Below are 15736 nucleotides of genomic sequence, written 5' to 3'. Positions count from 1 at the left end.
TCAAGGGGCACAAACTTCTGTTTTCTGTGGGATCCAGATTATGTGCACTTGTGTCAGGCCTATAAGTATCACACCATAGTACAATGCCTGCAATTCTCTTCTACTCCAAAGGCTGTGAGTGCTGCCTTTGCAGGCTTGTCAAGAGAGGGTCAAGCACAGGAAGTGAAGTTGGGTCTTCGGCTTGTCATCAGGCCAGTTCACAGCTTCTGACTTTATACAGTGGTACTGAACTGGAGCACAAACTGCATTTAATCTTTTTCAGATTCTTGTGATGTTGGCCAGTCTACCTCAAATGGAATAGTACTTAGAGGCTTAGGGTGAGTAAGACTGATTACAACACAGCACTTGACTTCTAATGTGTCTTCCAGATTCAGGGCTAAAACACTACATTCCCAAATTCTCCAAAATATTCTCATTATATTTTGATGTTATATTTTTTCATTGCTATTTCTCCCAGTAATTAACTCTTTAAAAATCACATTACAAGGAAGAAATGGAATCTATAAATGTTGTATTGTGTGATGAAATATTTATATATATATTTTAAACATATTTTGAAACATTAAGCATAATGCTGTTGTCTCGCAGCATCAACTGTAAGGTCATGAACTGGTTAACTGTTGTTTGAAATGCTGCTCTGGCCTACATAGCTGGAAATAGTGTACAATCTGCTGACATCATCTGCCTGAAATGTATGTCCCTGCCTTACCACATTGTAAGCTAAATAGATAAGAGTTTGAGCCATGATGTACCCTGCCCTCCTGAACTGCAAGGCTTAGATAAGCAGATAAATGAACTAGCTCCCTATAGGACTATAAGTCATACCCCTGAACCTATCACAAGTGCTGGCTTAGGACCAATAATAATTGTAGAAAAGTTATAGAAGTAACAAATGAGAAGTTGTAGATTTTGCATATATTAGTTTGCATATGTTTAGTGAAAAGGGCATAAAAGTCTGTGCATTTCCTGTTTCTGACACTCTTGTAAGCAGGCTGCTCACTGCACAAGAGTCCGGCATGCTGTAAATAAAACTCTTGTACTTTCTTCACGCTTCTGACTTTGTGTGTCCAAGTGACCTTTCACAACTAGACATGCCTCAGAAGCAAGCCACAACAGTGGATCTGGCTTTATTCCTGTAGTAAGTTCAGGAGAGCTTTTCAGGCCTCTATTTCCAGTGTAACTATGTAAATGTAACCAATTACTGTACTTAAGTAAAAGTTTTGATACTTTTACTTGTAAAGAAGTACAAAGTAACATTTGTTACTTTTACTGAAGTAATAATTTTTCCACTTTTTACTACTTTTACCTAGTTACATTTGATGCTTGCAGTTAAAAGTAAAAAGTGAAAGTGGAAGGGAGATGTAATTGATAATTCGCAAACCAAAAGAAGCAGCAAAACCGGAAACAGGATTTTGCTACTACAAACTTCATCTTGCAAACAGTGGATTAATTCATCTTAAATTTTGCTGTTCAAGAACAGTGGAGTTACCTGTGTTTGAACTGGTTACGTGAGTTGGGTCACTTTAAAGTAGAAATGATGCTGAAGTTGGGGGCAAATTTGACGAATAGACCTTGTAGTTGTACTTTTACTTTTTATTCAAAAAGTATTATTTTAAACATTTATGTTTTTACTTTTACTTGAATAAATTTTTTAATTTGTTTTTCATCATACTTTTTATTTTTACATAAGTATCAAAATATGCATTTACCTTTACTTTTACTGAAGTACTTTGACCTAGTTATTTATTTAACAAACTTATATCCTACCTAAGCGGATTACAAAAATACATAAACAAAATGCAAACATAATTAATAACAAATAACAAACAATGATATACTATAAAAGTATTCATCCTGCATCTACTGCTCCTTATTAAATAGTGCTTCACATCTATTTAAAAAAGCTTCCACAGATAGGGATGTTTTTAAAAGCTTTCTAAAATACTGAATGTTATCCACCATTCTCAACTGTCCAACCATTCCAAACAAATTTACGATGATATATCAGTTACATTAGGGGATAAATGCCCTTCCTACTCCAAAGTTAAGAACTGGGTTGCTGCATTTAGAACAGGATATTGGAGTGTGGAAGATGAAGAATGGAGTCCTGGGAGCCACTGGGCTGCCTCTAAGCCACCCAGTTCTAAGATGACTCCTTCAATTTTTTAAAGGTACCAAGCAACACTAGCGGACACTATCTCAGCACCCTTTACCTGACTTCTGGAAACACACTTTCCACTTCTGACCTATCTCTGAGCCTGATCAATGTGGAGGCAATCATTCCACCCTAACTGATAAGATGATCCTTTATCCCTCCCTGATTCCCAATGAAAATGCTTCAGAAATATCCAAGCTCTGGGCTGCTTAATAGCACTAAACCTTTTATTAACTCAGCTATATCATGTGCTTTGCTAGCCCTAGTTGATTCATCAACACAGTTCCAGAGCTTCCCCATGTTTCCTTTCAAACAAATTCATACATATCTCAAGATCATCTTTTAACTGTAACACCATTAACTAAGTTAGCAGAGGGATTTACTCACACATACTCTCTTCATTTATACTTTCATCTGCAGCAGAAGTCCACGCCATGTCACATTCCTATCCATCCATGTCTGGAATACTCTCTTCTATGTCCATAAGGTGTTCCACACGATACAAAAAAACCTCACTTAATAGGATTGAAGATCCAAATAAATGGCAGTCATTAAGAACAAAGATGACGAACAAACTTATGTCATTCTTTACTTTTCCTTTATTGTAGTATTTTTGCCCCAATGCTTATATGCCCGACGGGACCCGTTTCGCCCAAAAAGGCTTTCTCAAGGGTTCCAGCAGGGAGCACTGTACAGAATAAATTCAAAAAAGACTTTAATACACACATTATCAATAACTGATAAATTGATATACAGCATCCTAAAAACTGATCTTAACTAACAATACTTATTTATTTTATACCTCCGTTAATAATCTTAAAAACTGATATTTATATCCACAATTAATTCATCCTATATCAATTCCTAAAGCCTCATCAAATTTATAATCTGATCAAATACTTCATCTACTATATAAAAAACTTCATCTACTGTTTGAAAATCTTCTAAATAGAATAATTTATTAAATAGAATAATTATTATCAACACATCCTACCTAACTGACTTTATCATTGGACGGCTACCACAATGTTAAATTTGGAAACCCAAAAATATCTTAAAAACTAATTACAAAAAGAGTTGCATATCTTATATCAATTTCTAAATGTTATAATATGGTAAATACATTTTAAATTGTTGAATGACAAATACTCATACCAAGCAATAGCTATTCTTTAAATGTATTAAATAAAAGCATGATTCAACTCAAGAATTCATCTACTCCTATAAATTTATTTATTTTAATTTAATACCAAAATAATAATATGTATAAAACAAATACTCTAATAATTACCACATTGGACTAGTTAATGAACTAGTAAATTAGGAGAATTCTTAATAATTAAATCACTTCATTGCTCATATTGATAAAATAGTACAATTAGTCACCAAACTCATTTAGTTTATTTTAATTAATCAATTGACTATATTGACTAAAAACAAGAGTCAATAAATTGTAAAACTCATCTCCATTAATATGAAGCTAATTACTTGAATTGACTAATGCTGTAGCACACTTCCTTACTGATGCCAATAAACTCATTTGTCTTAGATAATATAATGATACAATTAATCACCAAGTGCAAATGATTAGTTCATAATAAGTAAAATATCATAATACAATTAATTACCAAATGCAACTCCTTAATTCATAATAAATAGAAAATACAATATAATATATTAATACCCTTAATAAATAATGATCTTTTTTTATAATTAATAATAAACAACCCTCTATTCACTTTGTCTATGAAACCAACCATACAAACCATTTTAGATTAAGTTGCTAACAATAATAGAGGCGATTACTTGTTCAACATAGCTCAACCTCGCCCAAAAACAACTTAAAGTACAAATGTTATAAAGTGAAACCCATGGCGGCTATGAAGGCAAAGGGTTCAGCAAGTTTAATAAATAATGAAAAACTTTAAAGACGCAATAGCCGTTACTCATAAAAAAGCAATCTCTAAGGGATTCAAACGTAACTGAAAACAGCTCTAAAGGAAAAACATTAGCAGCTATAAAAACACAAGACTCAAAAAGTGTAATTAACCCTATAAACGCTTTACCATAATAAAAATCACCGTTAAGCATAAAAAGCCTAAATATAATAACTCATGAAGATCTTAAGAGATGAGAAATACCAACCTCATTTTAGGCTTCCTCACACTTCTGGGGCAGGAGCAATCTGGGGAATTCAGTGACACTGCTTAATTTATAGTCAGTGCGTACGCAATGTGGTAATGAAAAAAGTGCTGCAACCGCAAAATTTAATCGATACGGTTATCTGTATTCATGATTCTAAATATAAACACTATGCATAAACCATTAAAACAAAACAGAATACACCCCAAAACAAAACTCAAATAATTAAAGATCTATGTCGCTGATAATACAAACGGTGCATGCGCAGTAAACAAAAAACACGGATAAACCACAAAAAATAAAAAATTACGCTGTCCATATATAAAAACCAGGCAAAAAAGAAAGAAACTAACCTCTAACCAAACAAAGTAGCTTTAGCGCTACAATTTGAGCTACCCCTGCAATCTTTAACCATTCATCAGTAGTGTGCCAAGCCGCCCACAAAAAAACAAATAGTGCTGAACACACCACAAAACCGATGGACAGTCTGAGCACCTTTGCGGCACTTAGACCTTTTTAAAAAGGTCTAGTTCCAAACATATAAGTTCTGTCCAGGATGTCTTGCGAAATTTTGATTATCGCTGCACCCTTAAGACTGCCCAAAGCCCACCCATAAAACACCTCCATTATGCCCATCTCATGCTCTGAACGTACAGAAGCTGGAACACCTTACTAGACATACAGAAAGAAGGGTTTGATTATCGGCACTTGGACGTCCTGGAGATTAGGATGCTTTTTGGACATCTGTATTTGATTATGGGCCCCTATGTGTTTATTCATAGATTATTACAGGTATAGCTGATTGACTAAAAGTGCAAGGCTGCTGTAAGATCAGTATACACCTAGTACCTCAAGACATGCATATAATACTGATTATATTATATTATAATTATATTATATTATATTATAATATTAATAATGTTATAAAGCTAAGCAGCGTGCTCTAACATAACATAGTAACATAATAGATGATGGCAGATAAAGACCTGAATGGCCAATCCAGTCTACCCAACCTGATTCAATTTAAATTTTTAAATTTTTTTTCTTCTTAGCTATTTCTTGGTAAGAATCCAAAGCTCTACCCGGTACTGTGCTTGGGTTCCAACTGCTGAAGTCTCTACATGAGTATGTCTAACTAAAATGGCAGTGCTGACACCAATCCAATTCGACGCTGGGTTTTTACTGAACAGCACTTGAGGTTTTTAACGTGGGCCGGCGAGGTAAATGTTCCATGGCTCAGTTCTATGAGCGTCGGAGCATTTGCCTCGCTGGCCCGCTCTAAAAACCTCTAGCATCATTTAGTAATAAGAGTCCTAATTGGAGAGAAGGGAAGGAATATTAGTCTCTGTACCAAATAGGGGAGCAGTAGCTGAAAGGCTAGAGATGTGACCTCACATAAGGAGCTTATCCTTGGGGAAACCTGATCACCTGTCCCACACAAAACTCTCTTCCAGGAACTGAGGAGGTGGTGGTATTCTTGGTTTTGTCTTCACTAATGACTGAGATGATTAGTCTGGTGTCCTAGCATTTCTTATACATGCAATTTTAAGTTGCTGTTATCCATAAACAAAATGATAAAAAGATATGGATTTGTGAAGGAAGACATTTACTTAAAATTCCTCCCTATTTGTGTCAGTATTTTTCATAGACATGCTACCTTCATGAGCACCAAGAACAGAGTTGTCGTAATACCACATGGTAAAGCCAAAGTCGTTATTAATGGGGTGCCCATTTTTACAAAAACTAAACTTCAGCATCTGGTAAGTTTCCTTCAAGTCATAATGTGCAAAATGAAAAAATGAACAGCTAGTGGTGATTTTTTTTTTAATTTTTTTAAATAAAATCTTTATTCATTTTCAAACTTACAATAAGTGTGACAACAAGTTAAAACATTTTAACATTAAATATATCCCTTAATATTCAGCAATAATACAAATCATATAACCTTATCTCCCTCCCTTTCCACTCTTTCATAACAAATATTTAATATCCTATATAGAAGATGATACACTAAAATTTCCCCCCCTGAATATTGAACTTATAAATTTAAGGGAAAAATGGCATCTATTCATTACAATACAGGTATTTTGTTAATGGCTCCCACACATCTTGAAATTTCCTTAAATACCCCTGCTGTGTAGCTATTACTCGTTCCATTATATATATATGACACAATGAGTTCCACCAAAAATTATAATTCAGTCTACTCCAGTTCTTCTAGTTATAAGTAATTTGTTGTATGGCAATCCCTGTCATTATAAGCAAAAGCTTATAATTATTCGAAGATATCTGATTGGAGATTTTTTTTTAACTTTTATGGCACAAACTGCATTTTGTAATGTGGGAAATAACACCTGGCAAGTGGAACAGTTGTAAGTAATAGGCAAAAGGGAAAGGGGGTTGGATTTGATATACTGCTGTGAGGGAGTCGGGGATTCTCCCTGACTAGACCTTCAGTTGTTACCGCTGGGCAGCAGGGGGCACTAGCCCAAGAGGGGGAATGAACTACAGGTCCCAGGATGCGTTGAGCTCAGCAACACTGCTGAGTCACAGGGGCGGTTCTCAGGTAGGAAGCTGAATATATGCTTTAGCCTGAGATCAGTCAGAGGAGGTCCTAGAGGGAGGGAGACACTTCCCAGCTTTCCTTAGGTATGGGCTAAGGCAGAAGCCCTGGGAAGCTGAATGCTGCCTCTGAAGCTAAGGGAAAAGTCTAGATAATCAGAATGGTTCCTTATTGGCTGAGGTAAGTCATTTACGGTATGTTCTTTGAATATGCTGAGAGCTGATTAATTGACCAAAAGCTAAGGATTGCTGAATTCAACTTACCAGTCAAGATGCTTTTCTCTCCCCACTAAACTGCACTGCACCCTCGCTCGCAATATGTGACAATAAAATGATCTAACACACTGCAATATTTGGAACTTCACCTGTCTCATTAGTGATGTAGCAAGGGTAGGATGCGCCCAGGGTGGTGGTGCCCTCCTGCGCCCTCTCCCCGTATCCCTGCTGTTTCCCACTCCACACTCGTGCTCTCTCTACCTTCCCGAATACCTCTAAATCTTTGCTAGTGCAAATGGCTTCTCCAGCACGCTCTTTGCGCCAGTGTTGAATTTCCTTCTGATATCACTTCCTGATCCAGTGACCCGGAAGTGATTCACAGGGAACCAGGCTGGCGCGAGCAACAGGCAGTAGAAGTTGCTTTCGCTAGCGAAGCACTACAGAGATACGGGGTGGGGGGGAGGGTGGTGTGAGCATGGCAGGGTGGAGAGGTGCTGGCGCCCCCCCCACCGACACGGTGACCAGGGCAGTCCTCCCCCCCCCCCTTACTATGCCACTGTGGCTCATGCCATGTGCAGGCTACAGGCTGTAGAAGTCTGTGTTGTTAAGGAGTCTTTTGAGATTCACTGGAAACTCCTTGTTAAATTATTTCCAAAAACAAATCCGCTATAATAAAACCCTTAGCGTGCATGCGCACTTCAATCTCTGTGTGGCCTTGATCCATGGTTCCATGCCCCCGCTTGCACAGTAGGAGTCTGCGCCGGTTTGCGACGCGTGCGGCGGTTTCCCCAGCAATGTTCCTGCCCCGAGAGGTAAGATGGCAGTGTCAGATTCGGCATTTCTTCTTGGACTCCTCCTCCATCACTGACACCTGGCCCCACTTTGTCACTCCCACGGAGCTATGCGGCCGCGGGGCATTTGCTAGGCCGGCCCATGGCCAAGTGCTGCTGGACAGGGGAGAGCAGGGAAGGGGTGCTGCTGGACAGGGGGAAGATAAAAGGAAGGGAGAAGGGCTCCTGCTGGACAGGAGGAGCAGGGAAGGGGTGCTGCTGGAAAGGGGGAGAGACAGAAAGAAAGAATGACAGACACACAAGGAGCCAGGGAGAGAGACAGAAAGAAAGAAAGAAAGAAATGCCTATGTCTACACATCTATTCTAGTACCTATTAATGTAATGGGCTAAAAAACTAGTTTAAAATAAAATCATTGCGCTACCATGGCTTTTATTTGTTTGTCCAATGACAGATATCTGCAACTGCTTTGAATTCACTTTATAAAAGAGAGAACAGGTCTCCGAGTAAAGCAAAGGTGGCAAGAGCCGTTTGATGAGAAACTAGTGGCGGGTCACTCTCTGATTTAAGAACTGTGCTATTCACCTCTGCAGCTGATCTCACCAAGGACTCGCTTGTTTCTTTTTAAGGATCGTTTGATTCTAGGATCTAACAGCACTTACCTTTACATCGGGTCTCCCACAGAGCGTGGCCTTGAGGACCTCACTCGATTTGACTACGACTTCTTTCAGTCAGAGTTGGCGGCGGCTGAGGGGATTAGTGTTGATAAACTTGGTAAGGATGATTTACTGTGTCCACTATACCAATTAACCATCTACCCTTTTTGATGTAACCTGACACAGTAATAAAGTTGGTCTGATACTCAAAAGAAGTCACCAATGGCCAAGCAACATGCAATCTGCCATGTTTAAAGGCAGAATATAAATAATCTATATAATAAAACCGTAGGCGGCGCATGCGCATTCTTATCAGCGTGCTTCCATGATCCGTATGTCCGTGGCCACCAAGAGTGCAGCATGCCCCGCGCTTACTACGGCCCCACACGCAGCTGAGTTCGGCACTGCGGTTTCCCCAGATAGGGGAAGCCGAACAGCTCACTCCTGTCTCATGGTCCTGCCACCGCTCCTGTTCACAGCGGCCTGCACGTCAACGACTCCCCCCCCATCCTCCCGCAACAGCCGCTACCGCTCATGTTCAAAGCGGCCTGCTGAGGTTCGCGGCCGGCTGTAGCGAACCTCTCAGGCCACTCTCCACATGGTAGCACGTTCCCTCTGACGCGATTGCGTCAGAGGGAACATGCTACTGAGGTGGACAGCGCCCTGCGAGGTTCGCTACAGCCGGCTGTGAACCTCAGCAGGCCGCTTTAAATAGGAGTGGCAGCGGTGGCAGAAACCATGGATGCAGGGAGGGGAAGAGGAAAAAGAAGGGCATGGAGCAGACAGGAAAGGGGGCTGTTTTGGTGGGAGGGTTGTGATGAGTGCAGACAGCAATCATGGGGGGGGGGACAGAAAGGGACCATGGAGCAGGTAAGCATTGCAGAATAGGGGGAGAGGGAAAGGGGCTGCTTTGGGGGGAAGGGTGTGCTGGGGGCAGACAGCAATCAGGTGGGGGAGGAACAGAAGGGGGCCACGGAGCAGGTAGGCATTGCAGAACAGGGGGAGAGGGAAAGAGGGCTGTTTTGACAAGCAGGGGGGGCCAGGGAGACAGACAGAAAGAAAGACGGACAGATAGAGGACCAGGGAGACACACAGACACAAAGAATGACAGACAGACAGCGTCCAAGGAGAGAGAGACAAATTTAAAAAAAAACAAAAAAACATACAGACATACTCTGGGCGGCGGGAGGAAGGCAGTACGGAGTGCTGCTGGAAGTGGCTGCTGGGAGGAGGGCTTCGAGCCGCAGAAGACTGTCCACAAAGCCCCTGAGTTGGGCCAACCTCTCCTTCCTCACCGACGCTTAAAAAATTGCAGGCCCCGCTCCCTCTCGCGCTCTGAGCACTCACGATTGGCTGAAGGGTGTCGTGACGATGCTGCAGGTACAGGGGGATGTTTTTGTTGGAGAGGTTGCTGGGGGCCAGACAGCTTTGATCGGAGGGGGGGGGAAGGGGAAGACAGAAGGGGGCCATGGAGAGACAATCAGGGAGAGGGGAAGGGGTATGCTGGGGGCAGACAACTTTGCTCTGGGGTGGGGTGGGGCAATGATACAAGGACACAGACACAAAGAATTACACACAGGGGGCCAGTGAGACAAACAGAAAGGAAGACATTCAGGCAGCGTCCAAGGAGAGACAGCCAGTGTCCAAGGAGAGAAAAACAAATAAACATAGACAGACAGACAGCGTTCAAGGGGAGAGAGAGAAAGAAAGAAAAACAGACATACACATCTATTCTAGCACCCGTTAATCTAACGGGCTTAAACACTAGTAAACTATAAACTTCAAACTTCTTTATTTGTTTATAACTAATGACAAAATGGATTCATACTATCCATATGATATGTAGCTGGATTGGGCCAGAATGAGGGCAGGCCTTACATTTATTCAGATAATGATAATGTTCAGCTGCTTTCTAGATAATATGCTTAATTTAAGCTTGCTGAAAAGCAGGCCTAAACTAAACTGATAGAGTTGTCGTGGTGACCAACTGACCGTTCCATCTACTGACACGAATAGCTGTACTGAATAAATTTGAGTACCCGCCATATCAGCTGAAAATGTGGACCTGCAATAACACAGGGCAGGCCATACATGTTTCTCAGTTATCGGTTACATTATTATTAGCACATAAGAAATGCCACGCTGGCTTAGACCAAAGGCCCCTGTTTCCAATAGCACTCTATCCAGGTCACAAGTACCTTGCAGGACCTTTAGAACAGATCCATTTCTTGTTGCATATACTCGGTGTTAAGCAATAGCTTTCCCATGTCTTGAACAATTAAGAATGGTTTATGGGCCTTCCCTCCAGGACAAGAGGACATGAAATGAAATGAAGCTAAGGGGGGGCAAGTTCAGGACTAATATCAGGAAGTTCTGCTTCACACAGAGAGTGGTTGACATCTGGAATACTCTCCCAGGGGAGATTATTGCGGAATCGACAGTCCTAGGCTTCAAAAGCAAACTAGATGCATATCTCCTTGAGAGAGGCATATAAAGATATGGTTGGCTATAAAATAAAAAAATATATAATAGCAAATGGAATATAAATAAGACACACACCAAAAAGTATTCCAATAAATGCTCACTACTATGGAGAAGAATAGTCTAGAGATAAGACAATGTAGTTATTTGGAGAAAAGACCTCAGTTTCCTCATCAAGAGGTCTCTATGTCTGCCGTATACAACTTAAAGCAGCATAGGAGAAAACATCCCGGGTCAGAAAAACTCCACTACATGCTACTAGTTTAATAACTATTAATCGAAATCAAAAAGAACTAGTAGTAAAAAAACTTATCTCTTAACGTCTCAATTCTCCAGGTGAGACAAGAATCCGGTTGGATTATATAGAAATGTCACAGTAATCTTCGTCCATTAAGACCCCCGACAGGCCCTGTTTCGCTATCGCTGCATCAGGGGAAGTCTCTAGAACTGAAGATCAAATGAACATGTAGGTATAATACCATTCATCTCTATATTATTACAAGAAGGAATAACATCTCGTTACTTACATGTGACACATGTGAAACTCTGAGTTTACACCTTCTTTTTAAACCCTGCCCACAACGCCGAGCCGCCATTCTTTTTCATAGAATCTATAGAGCAACGTTTTGTGTCACATGTAAGTAACGAGATGTTATTCCTTCTTGTAATAATATAGAGATGAATGGTATTATACCTACATGTTCATTTGATCTTCAGTTCTAGAGACTTCCCCTGATGCAGCGATAGCGAAACAGGGCCTGTCGGGGGTCTTAATGGACGAAGATTACTGTGACATTTCTATATAATCCAACCGGATTCTTGTCTCACCTGGAGAATTGAGACGTTAAGAGATAAGTTTTTTTACTACTAGTTCTTTTTGATTTCGATTAATAGTTATTAAACTAGTAGCATGTAGTGGAGTTTTTCTGACCCGGGATGTTTTCTCCTATGCTGCTTTAAGTTGTATACGGCAGACATAGAGACCTCTTGATGAGGAAACTGAGGTCTTTTCTCCAAATAACTACATTGTCTTATCTCTAGACTATTCTTCTCCATAGTAGTGAGCATTTATTGGAATACTTTTTGGTGTGTGTCTTGGCTATAAAATAAGCCAGGTGTATACCTAGCAGGGCCTCCGCGTGTGCGGATCGCCGGACTTGATGGACCGAAGGTCTGATCCGGAGATGGCGCTTCTTATGTTCTTATGTTCTTATGTTTGTCTAAAGCCTTTTAAACCAAACCGTGTTAGCTGCTTTCACAGTATTTTCCGATGATAAATTCTACAGTTTGTGCAGAGTGAAAAAAATTTTTTTCCCCAAAATTATTTCAAATAAGCTACCTTTTAGCTTCACGGAGTGTCCCCTAGTCTTAGAACTATTTCAAAGGGTAAAGAGCCATTCCATATACCCAATGCCTTTTTCCTAGGAAATAAAGGTGCTGGTGCTCATGCAGGGCGAACTGTAGGGGGCGGGGTGACTATCCGTGACTCCACCCCCATAGTAACCCCTCACAGTAATCATGCCCACTGTTACCTGCCACAGATCATATTAAAAAGCAGCTTTACAAATATTACTCCAGTCCCTGGAACACCAAGACACCTCTTATTGGAAAAATAGAGGATTTTCTACACAGAAACTACATATCAGAAAAATAAGGACCGTATTGGGTGGACTTCTAAGGTTTGTGGCACAGAAGAAACAAAGAACCCCCCCCCCCCAATGAAATTGTAATGCACATAGTTACAGGGCAGACTGGATGGACCGTTCAGGTCCTTTATCTGCCACCATTTACAATGTTACCTTGAGCACACATCCACGCACCATTGGCACAAAACACCTACAGAGACTATGGGCTAGATTCACTAAGCAAACCGATCGTGTACCAATCGGTTTGCGAGCCCTTTGCCACTAACCTCTGTCCCGATCGTCCTCCGATCCACACATGCAAATGAGGGAGAACGGCATGCAAATGCGGGCAGGAAGCGATTCACTAAAATTAAAAAAAAGCAACACCGACTGGGCTGGCCGATCCAAAATAAGCGACTGCTGAGGACCAGTCGCTCAGGTCCTTTCCGACTGCCCTGCCTTCTGCCGCCCTGCTTCTCTGCCCCGATCTTCTGCCTTGTCTCAGCCCCGATCTACCTGCCCCTGTCTCCTGCCTGCCCCGATCTCGTGCTGTGTCCCAAATCTCTCCTGCCTGCTGCCCCGACTCGCCGCCCTGCTCTTACCCCAAATCTCTCCTGCCGCCCCGACTCTCCTGCCCTTCCCCGCACTGCGAGCCTATGTTTTTAAAGCGGGTTAAAACCAAGGGCTTGCTGGGCTAGGAAAGTTAAAAAAAAAAAAAAAAAAGTTGCGGCTCAAGACGGCTCTTAGACGCATGCGCAGACTATCTATAGATGGATCATACACTAACGAGTCGTGTGGTCAGAATGGGGGGCGTTCCTTCGATCGCCCTCATTTTAATTTTTTGGTTTTGTAAATTGGTCGGGCCTGCACAGATCGGCCACGGATCGGGCACGCAAAGAAGGTTAGTAAATCTAGCCCTATAATCTTTTTTTTTTTTTTTAATCTTTATTCATTTTTGAACTTACAATAAGTGTGTCAATATGTTAAAAACAGATCAATAATAAGTATATCACTTAATAATCATCAATAGTACAAATGATATATTCTTATCTCCCACCCTTCCCACCCCTTCCTATTATATAATCAATACCTTGGACAATATGTAATCAATATGTCATGTAGCCCTATAATCTTAAGTTCTCCTATGGATTCTAAAAACACACAGAACAAATCCATTTAACCCATATTTCTCTTTTATTCAAGTTTTAAGAGACACACTTTGCACATCAGTGTGTGCAAGACCACATTCTCCACCTGCAGGGAAAGCTCCCTTGTCTGCACTAACTCGGCATAGCCTATTCTGTCACCTCGTTATGTGCTTCATTTGCTTTTTAGTGAAATGTTTCTCTTGAACTTTCTCACAGCTGCAGCGAACAATAAGGATGGAAAAACAGACCCCAGCATGCTAGCTGTATTTCATGATTACATTAAAGTAATGCCTCTGGTTGCTGAAGCAAACCAGATGAGTGCAGAGCTAAAGAAGGTAACATAAATCTTTCATCTTTTTTTTTTTTTTGTGCCTCTCCTGGTTTTGATGGCTTTCTCTCCTTTAAAAAAAAAAAAATTCTTTATTCGTTTTTGACATCAAATACAAAGTGCACACACACGAAAAATCAAGTATTATAATCTACTACAGTCTATTTCAACAAATACAGTGGTGCCTCGCATAACGAACGCCTCGCACAACGAACGCTGCACACAACGAACTTCATGTCTTGATTCACACAACGAACTTCGTTTCACACAACGAACTTCACACAACGAACTTCGTTTCACACAACGAAGTCGCCCGAGCTGCCGATGTATTGCATCCTTCCGCGCAGGCACTGCAGGCAGTCGTTAGTCACTGCGCTTAACTGCCCTCTCTCACTGTATACAGTCGCCCTTTTAAGATAAACTCAATATTTTTTATATATCATGGCTTCTAAAAAAAGCAGGAAGGTGATTTCTGTTGAAATGAAACGGGAAATAATTAGAAGGAGTGAATGTGGGGTAAAACAGTGTGACCTCGTCAAAGAGTTTGGCCTCAGCAAGACCACCATTTTCACCATTTTGACAAATTTATCTTTTTTTATGTCATCTTAGCATATTTTATGCTGCAGAACGAATTATTTTTTTTAACATGTATTGTTATGGGAAAACGCGTTTCACATAACGAACTTTTCGCATAACAAACTTGCTCCTGGAACGAATTAAGTTCGTTGTGTGAGGCACCACTGTAATATAAAACTGTTGATTTTTCTGGACTGCACCATTGGCTGAATAAAAGACTTCATCAAGATAATTTCCACAGTTGCTTTTTGTGTGGGAACCTTTTTTGGTGGATTTTTTTGCTTGTCTTCAGGTAATTTTATAAACCATTTCAACAGAGAAAACAGCATTCTAATTATAAAAACAGGCATTTATAAAATTGCATAGAGGGTATGTGCATGAAAACGTACATCCTGTACATAGTATTTCAATTTTGTTTAGGAGAGGGACAGGAAGTATGGGTTGAGTTTTATTCTAGTTGGGGGTTTTGTTGGGGGGGGGGGAAATACGGGGTAAAATGTTCTTTTTATTGTTGGTTGCTGATGCAATGTTGATTGAATTGTTAATGTTGGTTGAATTCAATGTTGATTAAATTGTATGGATGGCTTTACATTGCTTTTTCTTGGTGTTTATCACTAAAGACTGTAAATCCTAAATTACATAAGAACATAAGCAGTGCCTCTGCTGGATCAGACCAGAGGTTCATCACGCCCAGCAGTCCGCTCACGCGGCAGCCCATCAGGTCCAGGACCTGTATAGCAATCCTCTATCCATACCCTTTTATCCCCTTTTCCTTCAGGAAATTGTCTAATCCCTTCTTGAACCCCAATACCTTACTCTGTCCTATCACGCCCTCTGGGAGCGCATTCCTGGTGTCCACCACCCTTTGGATGAAGAAGAACTTCCTAGCACTGGTTCTGAATCTGTCCCCTCTTAATTTTTCTGAATGCCCTCTCGTTCTTGAAGTTTTCGAAAGTTTGAAGAATCTGTTCCTCTCTACTTTCTCTATGCCCTTCATGATCTTGCAAGTCTCTATCATGTCCCCCTCTAAGTCTCCGCTTCTCCAGGGAAAAGAGCTT

At 40.7% G+C, this 15736-nt stretch overlaps 1 protein-coding gene across 1 annotated transcript in view; it reads left to right on the top strand.

Annotated features, from left to right (window-relative positions):
* The window catches only part of LOC117357291 (kinesin-like protein KIF28P), a 114842-nt gene that overhangs the window by 61672 nt on the left and 37434 nt on the right, over positions 1 to 15736 (top strand). The window contains exons 12-15 of the mRNA XM_033937659.1: positions 263 to 317; positions 5934 to 6057; positions 8494 to 8638; positions 13991 to 14109. Coding sequence (XP_033793550.1) covers positions 263 to 317; positions 5934 to 6057; positions 8494 to 8638; positions 13991 to 14109 — 443 coding nt within the window. The remainder of the gene's footprint in view (positions 1 to 262; positions 318 to 5933; positions 6058 to 8493; positions 8639 to 13990; positions 14110 to 15736) is intronic.

This window comes from Geotrypetes seraphini, chromosome 3, assembly GCF_902459505.1.
Source record: "Geotrypetes seraphini chromosome 3, aGeoSer1.1, whole genome shotgun sequence".
Classification (NCBI taxonomy): domain Eukaryota; kingdom Metazoa; phylum Chordata; class Amphibia; order Gymnophiona; family Dermophiidae; genus Geotrypetes; species Geotrypetes seraphini.
The sequence above is the reverse complement of the archived record's forward strand: the minus strand, read 5'-3'. Positions and strand labels throughout refer to the sequence as shown.